The sequence below is a fragment of the Leucopleurus acutus genome (genome assembly GCF_964270905.1).
Source record: "Leucopleurus acutus genome assembly, chromosome: 9".
Classification (NCBI taxonomy): Eukaryota; Metazoa; Chordata; class Mammalia; order Artiodactyla; family Delphinidae; genus Leucopleurus; species Leucopleurus acutus.
The window spans coordinates 95884233-95896492 of NC_139144.1; the positions used below are offsets into that span (position 1 = coordinate 95884233).

At 41.4% G+C, this 12260-nt stretch overlaps 1 protein-coding gene across 1 annotated transcript; it reads right to left on the reverse strand.

The window, feature by feature from the left end:
- Positions 1-299: 299 nt before the first annotated feature.
- Positions 300-9466, reverse strand: MRPS33 (mitochondrial ribosomal protein S33). Its single transcript, XM_082846147.1, has 3 exons — positions 9418-9466; positions 4405-4646; positions 300-974 (listed from the first exon to the last, which is right to left on the reverse strand). The coding sequence occupies exons 2-3, from the start codon at positions 4617-4619 to the stop codon at positions 869-871; spliced, it is 321 nt and encodes a 106-aa protein (XP_082702273.1). The 5' UTR covers positions 4620-4646; positions 9418-9466; the 3' UTR covers positions 300-868.
- Between the last annotated feature and the right edge of the window lie 2794 nt (positions 9467-12260).

The window sequence follows — 12260 nt, forward strand, 5'->3', positions numbered from 1 at the left end:
CTTTGCAAACGGCGTTCTCTGTGCCTCAAATGCTTTTCCACCATTTTTCTTCTGCCTAACTCTAATTTATTCTTCAGAGCCCCGCCCACTTAAATATCTCTTCAGGGACGCCTTCTTTAAAATACCTAATGAGGTTTGGGCCTCTTGCTATCTTTGTGGATCGATCCATCGATCCATCCACACTCTCACAGAAGTCTGGTCTGGATTTTTCCTTTGTAGCATGTAATACAATTGTATTTATGTAATTATGTAATATTAGGCTCTCCCTCAGGACTGAAAGTTCCACAAGGTACGGACTGTTTGTTGCAAACCACTGTATTACCCGGGCTCTGGTAGCCTGTATACAGCAGGTACCCAATGCTCTCTTAACAGACGCAGCCTTTTATCCCACAAATTTATCTTACAGATATTCTCAAAGGAGTAGGTGGAGAGGCACATCAAGTTTGTGAGCTTGGTGGTGGAGACAGTAGCTGAACAGCCAGAGAGATGAAAGAGCTTAGGGCTGGCTAAGTGGGGAAGCAAGAAGGGAGTAACGAGGGTGTTCATTTAATGAGTTTCCCCTCCACTCCGCCAACATCCCATCCCCTCCCAAACAAGTCATTCAATAGTAATCATGCACTCATTTCTCTGGGGAATAAGGTAAACTTCAGATTACAGAACCAAGGTAAACAATGTTGCAGAATTAAAATGTGTTCAAGAAACCAGTCACAATTCAACTGCATTAGACTTCAGCACGGAGATGACTGTATTCCTCTGAATAATCTTCAACTTAGGAAGCTTGCACTCCTCCAATATGTGGAGGGACAATAAATACACTTCGTCCTGCTCTTGGTTGCTGAGGGAGAAGTCCTCCCCTGATGGCCCAACACTATTTCCTTTTTGCTGCTCTCTTCCCTTCTCCTTTCCTTGGTTTCCCCTTTCCACGAAGCTTCTTCAGACGCCGCTGCTCATCCTTAAAGTCCTGATGCTCATCTCTAAAAGAGAAAGAAAAAAAAAGTAGCCAGTATTTTTATCAGACTGGAAAAGTACACCAATCTAGAATGTTCTCTTAGGTGGTTCTGGTTATCAAGCTTTGACTTCTACAGGGCGCATGCTCAGCTTGGTGAACAGAAAGGACAGGGAACCCCCGACATACAGATGGGCTGTGTTCCCAAAGTTCATTTCTAGGTCAGTTTTCCCTCACAGAAACAATGCTACCAACAGCTTAATTACCAAACCCGCCCATGTAAACCTAGGTAACTAGGATACAACGCTAATAATTGCCCCAAATTTCCCTGTAACACTAAGACTAAACACTGAAGGGGGCAGAAAGTGGGTATAAGCTTCAACAGCTACACGAGACCCTGAGGGGCCCAGGGATTAGCACCTGCTACAAAGGGGAAAGGTCTGGAGGAAGCTGCCCTGATGGCAGTGGATGATTCACACAAAAAGGCTGCCGGGGAAAGTCTCAGGCAGAAGGAAGCCGGATCAACAGACAGGTCCTCCAGGGGTCAAGGCCGCCAGGACTGTCTGTACATACGAATGAAGACTGCCTGTACTGTATAAAAATATCTGCGTTCTAAGATCAAATATGGTCAGTATTCTTGGGGGACTGGCTCTAGGACCCCCCCCCCCAGATACTGAAACCCACTGATGCTCAAGTCCCTTACGTAAAACAGCATAGTATTTGCATATTCTACACTCATCCTCCTGAATATTTAAAATCATCTCCACATTACTTACAACACCTACTACAATGTAAATGCTATATAAATAGTTGCCAGGTGTGTGGCAAATTCAAGTTTTGCTTTTTGGAACTTTCTGGAATTTTTTTTTTTTTAATATTTTTGATCCGTGGTCGGTTGAATCTGCAGATATGCAACCTGCGGATACAGAGACCCTCAAACAGTATAGTGTTTAAATATGTAAGCTGTGGAACCCATTTGACCCTGGGTTTAAGTCACAGCTCCACCATTCAGTAGCTGTGTGACCTTGGATAAGGAATCTTCCCTCCCTGCCCCTTGGTCTCCTCACCTGTAAAAGGGTGGATAATGGCGTACCAATTAAATGTAAGAGAGGGGTTTGCTGGGCCCAATTTTTAACTTCCTAGGCTGTTTTACTTTATTTTTTTATTTTGGCCGTGCCATGTGGTCTGTGGGATCTTAGTCCCCCAACCGCATTGAACCCGGGCCCTTAGCAGTGAAAGCTCAGAGTCTTAACCACTACACTGCCAGGTAATTCCCCCTAGGCTGTTTTAAAATAGATCAGTTTTATAGGGTATGATGTTTCATTCCATGAACATGATAGATACAACAGACCTCTTAGGGATCAGCTATGATTGCCCCCCAAATAAGTCATTCTCAAAAACAGAGTAATTCTTCTGAAATATAAGTCAGATCATGTCACTCCTGTTTACAACCCGGCAAACTGCTCCCCGTTTTACTCAGCCCCCTGCACAATCCACCTCCTGTCCCACTGTTCTCCCCTCAGCATGTGCAGCCCCTGGAACAGACGAGGAACATTCCAACTCAAGGCCTTTGCTCTGCTCTTGTCTCTGCCTTGCAAGCTCTTCCCTGGGTCCCACTTGGCTCACTCACCACCCTCAAGTCTCTGCTTAAGCCTCATCTTCTCAATGAGGCTAACCCTGACTGTCCTGTTTAATACTGTGCCCTGTCCTCTCCCCGCCCACTGAGTGCCCAGTCAGCACTCTTGATCCTGCTCAGCAGGCTCTACTGTTTTTCTTCCCTGTAGCACATTCAACTTGGTAACACACCACATAATTTACTTATTTAATATGTTTCCCCCTTCTCCTTCCCTCCCCGCCCCCCAACCTTTCCCGACAACCTCCTCCAGAGAGCAAGCGACAAAGGCAGGGGTCTTTGTCTCTGCTGATGAACCAGCCCAAGCACCTGCTTGGGTGACTGAGTCACTGTTTTTGAGAACCTGCTTCCCTCCCTGTTTTGTAGGTCTCTGAGTAAGATTTTCTTCATTGAAGACTGTCTAGTTTCATCCTGCCTGACTTCCCAGGAGGCCTTGTGTTAGAGGCACCATTTACCATAACTAGTGGCTAAATGTGAAAATAATTGTGCTTTTCCATGGATAACTAAATGCTAAGTATTTTTTCTCTGTCCCCAAAGATAGGCAAGGCTTTATTTTTCAAACAAATGGAGAGTAGCAGCAAACAAGTAAATTAAAATAACTGAATGTATTTAATTTGGTTATGGGTTATGATTTTCTACTGAGGACATCTACCTTCCAATATTTTATTTGGGGTAAGAATAAAATTAATTTTTATTTTTTGAGCCGAGACTAATGGCAAGGGAGATAATCCCAAAAGCAATTCCAGAAATTCAAAATACGTCATGGACTATCATCTCTAGTAATATATTAACTAAGAAAATCTATTCTATTTTGTTAATTGCTGTTCCCCTTGTGCCCATCTTAAGTGCCTGTACATGGAAGGTACTTAAAAAAAAATCTATTGGATAAATGAATGTACCAATCTTTAGTTATCTGGAATGAACTATTAATTTTATTATATTAGCGCCAACAGTCCCAAATTAATGTTTGTACTGTTGCCCTAAGACAAGTCCAATTAAAACTTGTTAAATTGAAAAAAAAAAGTAGGCATTTTAACTTTATACAATTATGTACTGTTTAAATTCTTTTATAATGAGCATGTATTTGTTTGGTAACTAAGACTTTTTTTTAAAGAAAATGGTCACATGGATATTTGATCTTTTTTCTTTCTAGAGTAGTATATCATCTTAGGCACCCACTTCCGACACATACACAAACATACAAATGCATGGTGGAAAGAGCCTGCTACTCTTACTATTACATATTATTATCCTATTATAATGTTGATTACATATTACTCTTAAAGGTAAACTACAGCTTATTTAGACCAAATTCGTATACCAAAAAGGGTACCAACTAAAAGTGTCCAAAGAGGGTGAAAGGAAATAAGAAATCCTACAAAACTGCCCTCAGGAAAGGATGGAGGCTCCCCCTCGCCAGTTAGGAAGCAGATCAGCCACAGGGCAGGGACTTTTCATCTGACCAACAAGAATGTGCTCAGTGTTTAGACCAGTGTTCCTCTGCATCCACTGAGTGCTCTTAGATTAATGACTAATTTAACATCTCACTATAGCTCAGTATCTAGTCAATGTTAGTCACATTTTAGACATAATTAAATTATGTCTTCCAATAAGTGCATGTTTCCTTTTTTTTTTTTTAAGTATATTCATTATGGATATTTTGAAAGCTTTCCCCTCCCACAACTGTACCTTTTGAACTACCTGGGCACTATTATAAGAACCACAAAACTATAAAGATAGAAAGGCTAATTTTTTCCTTTTCTGATCTACTAAACAAATTTCTTATAGGTTACTCTTCGTGTGTGTGGTTTTTTTTTGTCATTACCTGTAGAGTCCAAGAAAACGTAGTGTCCCCATGAGTGCAAAATAAGTGTTGTGATTAGGATACCAGTCATAAGTCTCCTTCCTCTTGGCCAAAGGCTGCTCGCTGAACAGCTTCACCACTTTCATGGATTTGGAATCAGCAGGCCTGGCAACTTCACCAAACAGCCGGGCACTCAGACGACTCATGCGCAAGGCATATTCTGAAAGTGACGACATTTCTTGCGCAGCAAGGAGCAAGAGTCCCTATAGAAAATGAGAAGAAAGATAAACAGGTTAGTGCAAGAAATTCCCAGATTATCGAATGAGCGGTTTACAAAGTGAAAACACGGCAAGCCACACGTGAATCAGTTCACATCTTTGGCAGGATGTGCCTTGGCGTTGAGAAATATCCACAGTCCAGTGGCTATTTCCTTTGCATGCTTTACATTTTTTGCATCTTTTTTTTTTTTTTTTTTTTTTTTTTGCGGTATGCGGGCCTCTCACTGTCGTGGCCTCTCCCGTTGCGGAGCGCAGGCTCAGCGGCTACGGCTCACGGGCCCAGCCGCTCCGCGCGCGGCATGTGGGATCCTCCCGGACCAGGGCACGAACCCGTGTCCCCTGCATCGGCAGGCGGACTCTCAACCACTGCGCCACCAGGGAAGCCCCTTTTTGCATCTTTTACATTTGGTGTTCACACACTATTACGCCCCAGCTGTACTGCCTCTTTTATAATGAACGATTTTATGACTCAATAGGTTATTTACTGAGAGTCAGCTTACCTATTTGTAGGGTAGATGAGGACAGGGAAACAAGTTATCCTACCACAGCATTGTTATTATACCTTCAGAAAACACCTACCTCAGCAATCTGCAAAATAAATATGCTGACTGCTTGCCACCTAAAGGTTTAATCATGGTGGAGAAATAATTATGCTGTTGTCTTTATTATCAGCCCTTTGAATGCTGTTCTCCTCAAGGGCTCCAGATGGCTCTAAGAACAGCTAATGAGTTATGAGGTCATTTAGCCTCCAGGTTGCTGGATTGAATTCTGCCTAGAGACTGAGAGCCAGCTGGGAAAAACAAAGATAGTAGTCTTATAGGAATTAACTCAACAGCTCAAAAGATTCATTTTATTCCTGAACAAAAGGCATTTATGAATTGTGATGTTACTTGCCTTATCTTCCATTTTATATATTCTGCTTTAATGAAAATTAGCTGAATTCTTATTAGCTGAAAACAGTAACTTTTTCTTCAGAGGCATAGAATGTTGAAATAGTATAAGAATGATATCTGTAATATGCAGAAATTATAGGTACTATATATCAAAGATTATATAGGTGATACATAAAAATCAAGAACGTTCACAGGTACTACAGCCAATATTTTATAATAACTGTAAATGGAGTATTACCTTTAAAAATTGTGAATCACTATATGGTACACTTGTAACATATAATATTGTACACCAACTATACTTCAATTAAAAAAAAAAGCATTTGAGAGTTCCTTAACTGAAAAAAAACAAAAAAACAAAGAATGTTGCTGGTGGAATAACCCTCATTCCATTCTAGTTCAAATGTAAGGGTACCTGTTGGCAGAAAATGCTAATTTACATGAAATTTTTATAGTGAGATGAGAGTCTGTGCTGACTAAGACAGTATCCTGGGGGACAGTTCAGCTGGGATGAAAAGGAGTTGATCTCCAAATAGAAAAAAGGCATAAACCTATCTTGAAAAACCAAGAGAAGAAATATATTAAAAAAACCTCCTAAACAGGAATGCCGCCAAGTTAATTTCAAAACTGCTCTGGCAATTTAAATATCCAGTATTTAAATTAAAGAATTTTTCATGTCCATTCCAAGATCCATTGAAAGAGCAGAGGATGACCTCAAACCAATTTCAGAATGTCAGTCTCAAACCATTTACCTTCTGAACACCAACCAAGCAATCTTGGGCCAATAGCGCCACCTGAAGGCCAGCAGTGGGAGAACTGTCTAAGGTCTCTCCCCTCCAACCTGGGATCTGTGCAAACCTTATTTACTCCTTCCTTTTCCTTTCAGCACTCAGTTCTAGGATTCCTTTCTCTCCCAACTCTTGCTCCATTATGTGGATGGGGATGGATTGGGGTTGTCAGAGATGTATAATTTCATCAATGAGAAAAAAAGTCATTAACAGTTAATGTATAAAGAGAAAACAGTCAGTGCTATAAACTTCTAAAGGCCTTGCAAATTACCAGAAGTTGCTTTCAGAAGCTACAAAAAGTTTCTTTGCATGCATTATCTTTTGTCTTCTTTCCACCTTTAAGGTAATCTTTTTCCCAAATATCAGACAAAAAAACTTAAAAATAAAAGGTTTCTTAATCAACTTTTCTTTGTTTTGCTTAATTACCATTATGGCATCAGAACAGATTTCTGTTGCCATTGCACAATATTTCCACGATCAGTTATTTGTAAGGTGGTCTAGGAACTATCATTTTGCTACAAAATTTTCACGAAAATATGTTCTGAACCCCAAATCATTTTATTTTATTTTATTTTATTTGCGGTACGCGGGCCTCTCACTGCTGTGGCCTCTCCCGTCGCGGAGCACAGGCTCCAGATGCGCAGGCTCAGCGGCCATGGCTCACGGGCCCAGCTGCTCCGCGGCATGTGGGATCTTCCCGGACCGAGGCACGAACCCGGTCCCCTGCATCGGCAGGCGGACTCTCAACCACTGCGCCACCAGGGAAGCCCCAAATCATTTTATTTTTAAATGAAGAGGCAGCATGGAATCCTGAGGCCTAGGTTTGAGTACTGGCTCTGCCACTCATCAACTGGGTTATTTTGAACAATTACCTATCCTCTCTAAATATGAGTTTCCTTTTCGGAAAACAAAGCTTGAAGGACCATGTGAGAAACAAGACAGTGGCACTGAATCAATGGTAAACTAAAAAAAGAAAAAAGGAAAAACCTGAACATGCTTGGTGTTCATACGTTCTATACAGACACATTTGTTTATTCCTTGTCCTCATTTAATCATGTAAAAAAGCATATGCACACTCCATGTAGTTGAACCTGTACCTCCCTGGAATGGTATCCTCACTTATAGACACTGACAGCCAGAGAAACATAGACGAGGGGACCAGCAGCTTGGTAACCTGACAGGTAGTAAGGAGGGAGGGACTCACTAGGACAGTGGTCACGGAAGCCTTCCCAGGATGCTAAGTTATCTCCATGCCCACCATGGAATGTAGCAAAGTACTGGGACACAGAGCTCATAAATAATAAGGTCTCATTAGAATTCAATGGAAACGGTCATATCACAAAATCCAAGTCCTAAAACTTTTATGATGGAGAAAGAGAATAAGCCTCTCCAAACCTGAATCCTTTACTAGAAACAGAAACACTTGCTAAATAGAAGCAAACTGAAAATGCCTATGACAGTTGCCAATTACTGCTTTGTAGTCTCTTACAGAGCACAGACCTGTATGCTTCTGATGAAGTACAGCATAGGAGTTTGGTAAACCTTCCTGTTACATAGACTAAAACAGCTCACAAGTTCTGCTGTCCATAAATATTGGTCCTGAGACTGGCAAACTGCCACTCTATTAGCTTTACGTTTTTTTAAAGATTGGAAAGACTTATCTAGGATTTTTCAGGACCCTGGTATGCCCCTTTACAGAAACTTTCAACTTTATCTTAAAAAACCATGATGACCGTGTGAAAGACATTAAGGTAAAAGGCAAAAAAATTAGATTTTTATTCACGTGAAGCTATTCTAAGGGGTAGAGAATAGTCACTTAAAATATCAAATTTTCTTTAAATGTGAACTAAAGAAAGCAGTATCATGAAGAAAAATTACCTGGACTTGAAAATGCTAAGCAAAAACAAATTACTGAAATGTGCCGGAGCAAAACATGTTAAGCCCATAGGAGAAAATATCCATCTCTTTACTTTAGCATAAAAGGCTAAGTTTCTCTGATCGTTCTGATAGGTCTGATGCATTTAAAAGGTCAGGTTTATACAGTAACTGGCTTTGGATTAGGTTTGCCTTTTTTCTTTGAAAAGTGCAGATAATGTGCAGGAGTTCTTAACCTGGGTAACCCTCAGTGTGGTGAATCCCCGGGGGGAACTTTAAAAGTGAATGCTGAAACATGTGTGTGTGTGTGCGTGTGTGTGTGTGTGTGTGTGTTTGTAAATTCTGCTGGGGAGGGAGGTTTCTCAAAAACCACGGGTTAGTGGAGAGCGCCAGCTCTGGAGGAGAAAAGCTGGTTGGAATCTTGCCTCTGCACTTTAATGGACATATCGTGTTTGCAGTAGTATGTATTCTTTGCCTTCGTTTTCTCATCTACTACAAGACAGTTGTACTATCTCACTGAATTATGAGGCTGACGTGCGAAACTCATGGCCCAGGGCCTGCCCTAATAGAGTTATCAGGCCTCAAGGAACTCACACAATGTGCACACTTGTTTCACAGAAAAATCTAGACACAGTGCTTTTTTTTTTTAAAGCCCAGTACCTCTTATTTTACTAGGTCGCAGAGACACGAACGGCTCTGAATGGATGTCAAGCTTTACTCAATTCAACAAGAACACCCCCAACCTCCAACCGCCTGGATCACGCCTGCCTGTGATGGAAGCAACAGTGTCAAGTCAACCGACGTTTAAATCGGTAGGGCATTTCGCTAATATTTTTTCTTAAATATCATTCAATCATACTTTTCTGAAGCTGGTAACAAAACTAATCTGCACCCCCAGTCCCACAAAGCTAAGGCCAACTGATGAGCAGAGAAACCGAGCCTTGAATGCTGCCTAAACAGGAAGAGAGTAACTGCGCCGGAGAGGAAACTAGGCTAGCGTCCTTCGTTTGGTAAATCTCCCAAGTTATGCAGCAAAAGGCCAAGTTGTTTGGGGGAGACCTGTGAAACCTCCGAGCTGCTTAATGAAATTGACTCGTCCTATTCCTGGCGACTCTACAAGGTTGGAGACCTCCGCAGGGTCTCTGCAGCCATTGCCCATAACTCACTACATGCCCCCCTAACAGTCACCTACAGACTTACCTACTCGCAAGCCTCCTCTGCCGCGTGCCTCTTTCCCGGAAGGCCCGCCCCCCAGTTCCTGCCGGAGACTTCCGCGGGGAGCAGTAGAGAAACGGAAGTTTGGCGGCTAGAGTGGAGTCTTAGTGAGAGACCCGGAACTCCTAACGTCTGACCTGGCTCCTGCGCAGTGAGACGAGCGTCTCCAGGTGAGCGGAGGACTGACGGAACGCAGGCTCAGGGGCGAGAGGCCTGGCTTTCATGAACGTCCTGCAGGGTTCGCTAACTCTATTTTGTTGGAAATGGCTATAGCGCTGACCCCCACCCCCCAACCTCTGAAGAAATGTTTATGCGTGTGCCATGTGGTGGAGAATGAAATGCATTTTTTTTTTTTTCTTTTCCTCCTTCCACTTTCTTTCTGCGTGATTTCTTTCTCTTTTCATCCAGCTTAGGCCTTGACGTGCTACAAGCGCATTGCTTGACTTTAGGGGCTGAAGAAACTTCTGACTCATCAGGGGTGCCATTCCCCTCCCTCCCACCGAACTACTCATCTCTAACAGTCAATTAGTATCGCTTCCCGGAGGCCATTCTTGATACCCCTTTGCTGGATTAGGGGAACTATTTGGAGTGCTCTGTGTTTCTCTACCCCACTGGCCTGGAAGCTTCTTCAGGGAGTAGGGATGGGGTATTTATCTGACTCCTCAGTAGTTATCTAGACCCCGCTTGACAGTAGAAACACTGTATTTTACTCCATAAGACATCTGCTCTCAAGCAAGCCATATAGGCATTGGCTGAAGCATTTGTTGAATATTTAATAGTTCAGCTGAGAACACTTCTTATTTTCTGAGCATTTTTCAAGGCCTGTCATAAATACTCTAAAATGTACCCCGGAATTAAGGTGAATCAGTGGCAAGCTATATTCCTAGAGGGTATTCTATTGACACCCTCTTCCCTCCTATAGAATTTTGTTTTATTAACTTAGGTTTTGATATCTTATCAATATGTGCTATAGAATTTGTTTTTATCAAGTTAAGTTTTGATATGTTATCAACCTATGATATAATTAATAGCCTTGTTAACTTGGGTCTGGCTTAAGAAGTTGACACAGGTTGTAATGAGTATAGCATGCATAGCTCAGTCCAAAAGAAATATCCTGGGTAGGAATTTCACCTTGTCTTGGCTTGTTTTTATCTAATAACCACTGAATCACATAAACAAGGAGACTTCCTTTGAATACTGGCTGTTAGAACTTTAAAGCCAAATTTGCTGTGGACTCATGGCAGGAACTATTATATGTATATTTGCATAAACAAATATAAACCTTGTTGGCTCTGTTTTACATATATATCTTTGGTTTTTCCCTTTTCGCCTATTTATTATTTGTGTTATCAGGATGTTTTGTGAATCTCTGTAAGCTACCATAACTATTTCTTAAAATATAGCAAGGTATAGAGAGTTACAGATGGCTGTGTACTATGGGGCACTTTGTACCTTGTCTCTTATTAAGTCAATTTTATAGGGCTTATACTAGTTTCGGAGCCTGCTATAACAAAATACCACAAACTTGGTGGCTGAAAACATCAGAACTTTATTGCCTCACAGTTCTGGAGGCCGGAAGTCCAAAATCAGTATCAGTGGGCCCAAATCAAGGTGTTGGCAAGGCCACACTCCTTCCAGAGGCTCTGGGGTAGAATAATTTCTTTCACTCTTCCAGCTTCTGGTGGTTGCTGGCATTCACTGACTTACGGCCACATTATTCCAATCTTCAAGGCCAGAATCTTCAAATATCTCTGTGCCTCCTCTTTACATCACCTTCTCCTCGATGTGTATCAGATCTCCTACTGCCTTCCTCTTATAGGGTTATGTGTAATTGCATTTAGGGCCCACAGGATAATCCCGGATGATCTCCCCATCTCAAGATTCTTAATTTATTCATATCTGCCAGGGCCCTTGTCACATATATAGTGGGATTTACAAGTTCCAGGGATTAGGACTGATAACCTTGGGAGACATTTTCCTGTCTACCACAGAGTTGGAAACAGCAAGTCTATGATAATAGGCCTATAAAAGCTGTTACTGACCAATGGGGAAGTTTAAATATTATGGTGGGCAAACTAATGTAACAATAAAATTTAACCTCCTGTGGATATTAACTTCCAGACTTTGGCTTACCCACTTGTACCTCCAAGCTAAAGCTTCCTTAAGGACACTTGTTATAGTCAGAGATTGCCTTATATATTTCTATTTTCTGTAGCCCAGTGTTTTAAATTTGTGGGTTATGAATCATTAGTTGGTTGTGAAATCAATTTAGTGGGTCGTGAACAGCTTTAAAAGACATTAGAATAGGAAGTATCAGAGTGCATCACATGTAGTGAGGGTAATTATTGTTTCATGAAACAGTATGTATATGTGTATTGGATCATGATGTAAAATATACTGCTCACTCTAAGTTGTGGTAAAATGGAAAGCCTCTTCTGTAAGCAGATTCATTCTTCATCATACTCAGTGGCAAATGTTTCTTGCTATTTGAGCAGGAATTAAAGCTCCCATCAATTCAAGTTCTTATTGTGTGGAATAGTCCACGGGGCAGGTGGATACCTACTCCTTGAAGTAAATTAATTTATAGAGCCCTTATACTCTTTCCTAGTGTTGTGTAAGTTCTTCTTTCCTTCTTCTGCATTTACAATAGTTCTTTTCTAACTTTACAAAAGAAAGGTATATCCCTCACCTAGGGTGTAAAACCCTCTAGGATGACAAACAAAGGGACAATTCAACATGTTTTGGGAGAAGCTTCCTTTAATTATTAATCAAGGCATTATAAACCCTTCTTAGACTTCCTGTCTTTTCCCATCTTACATATATCCCAG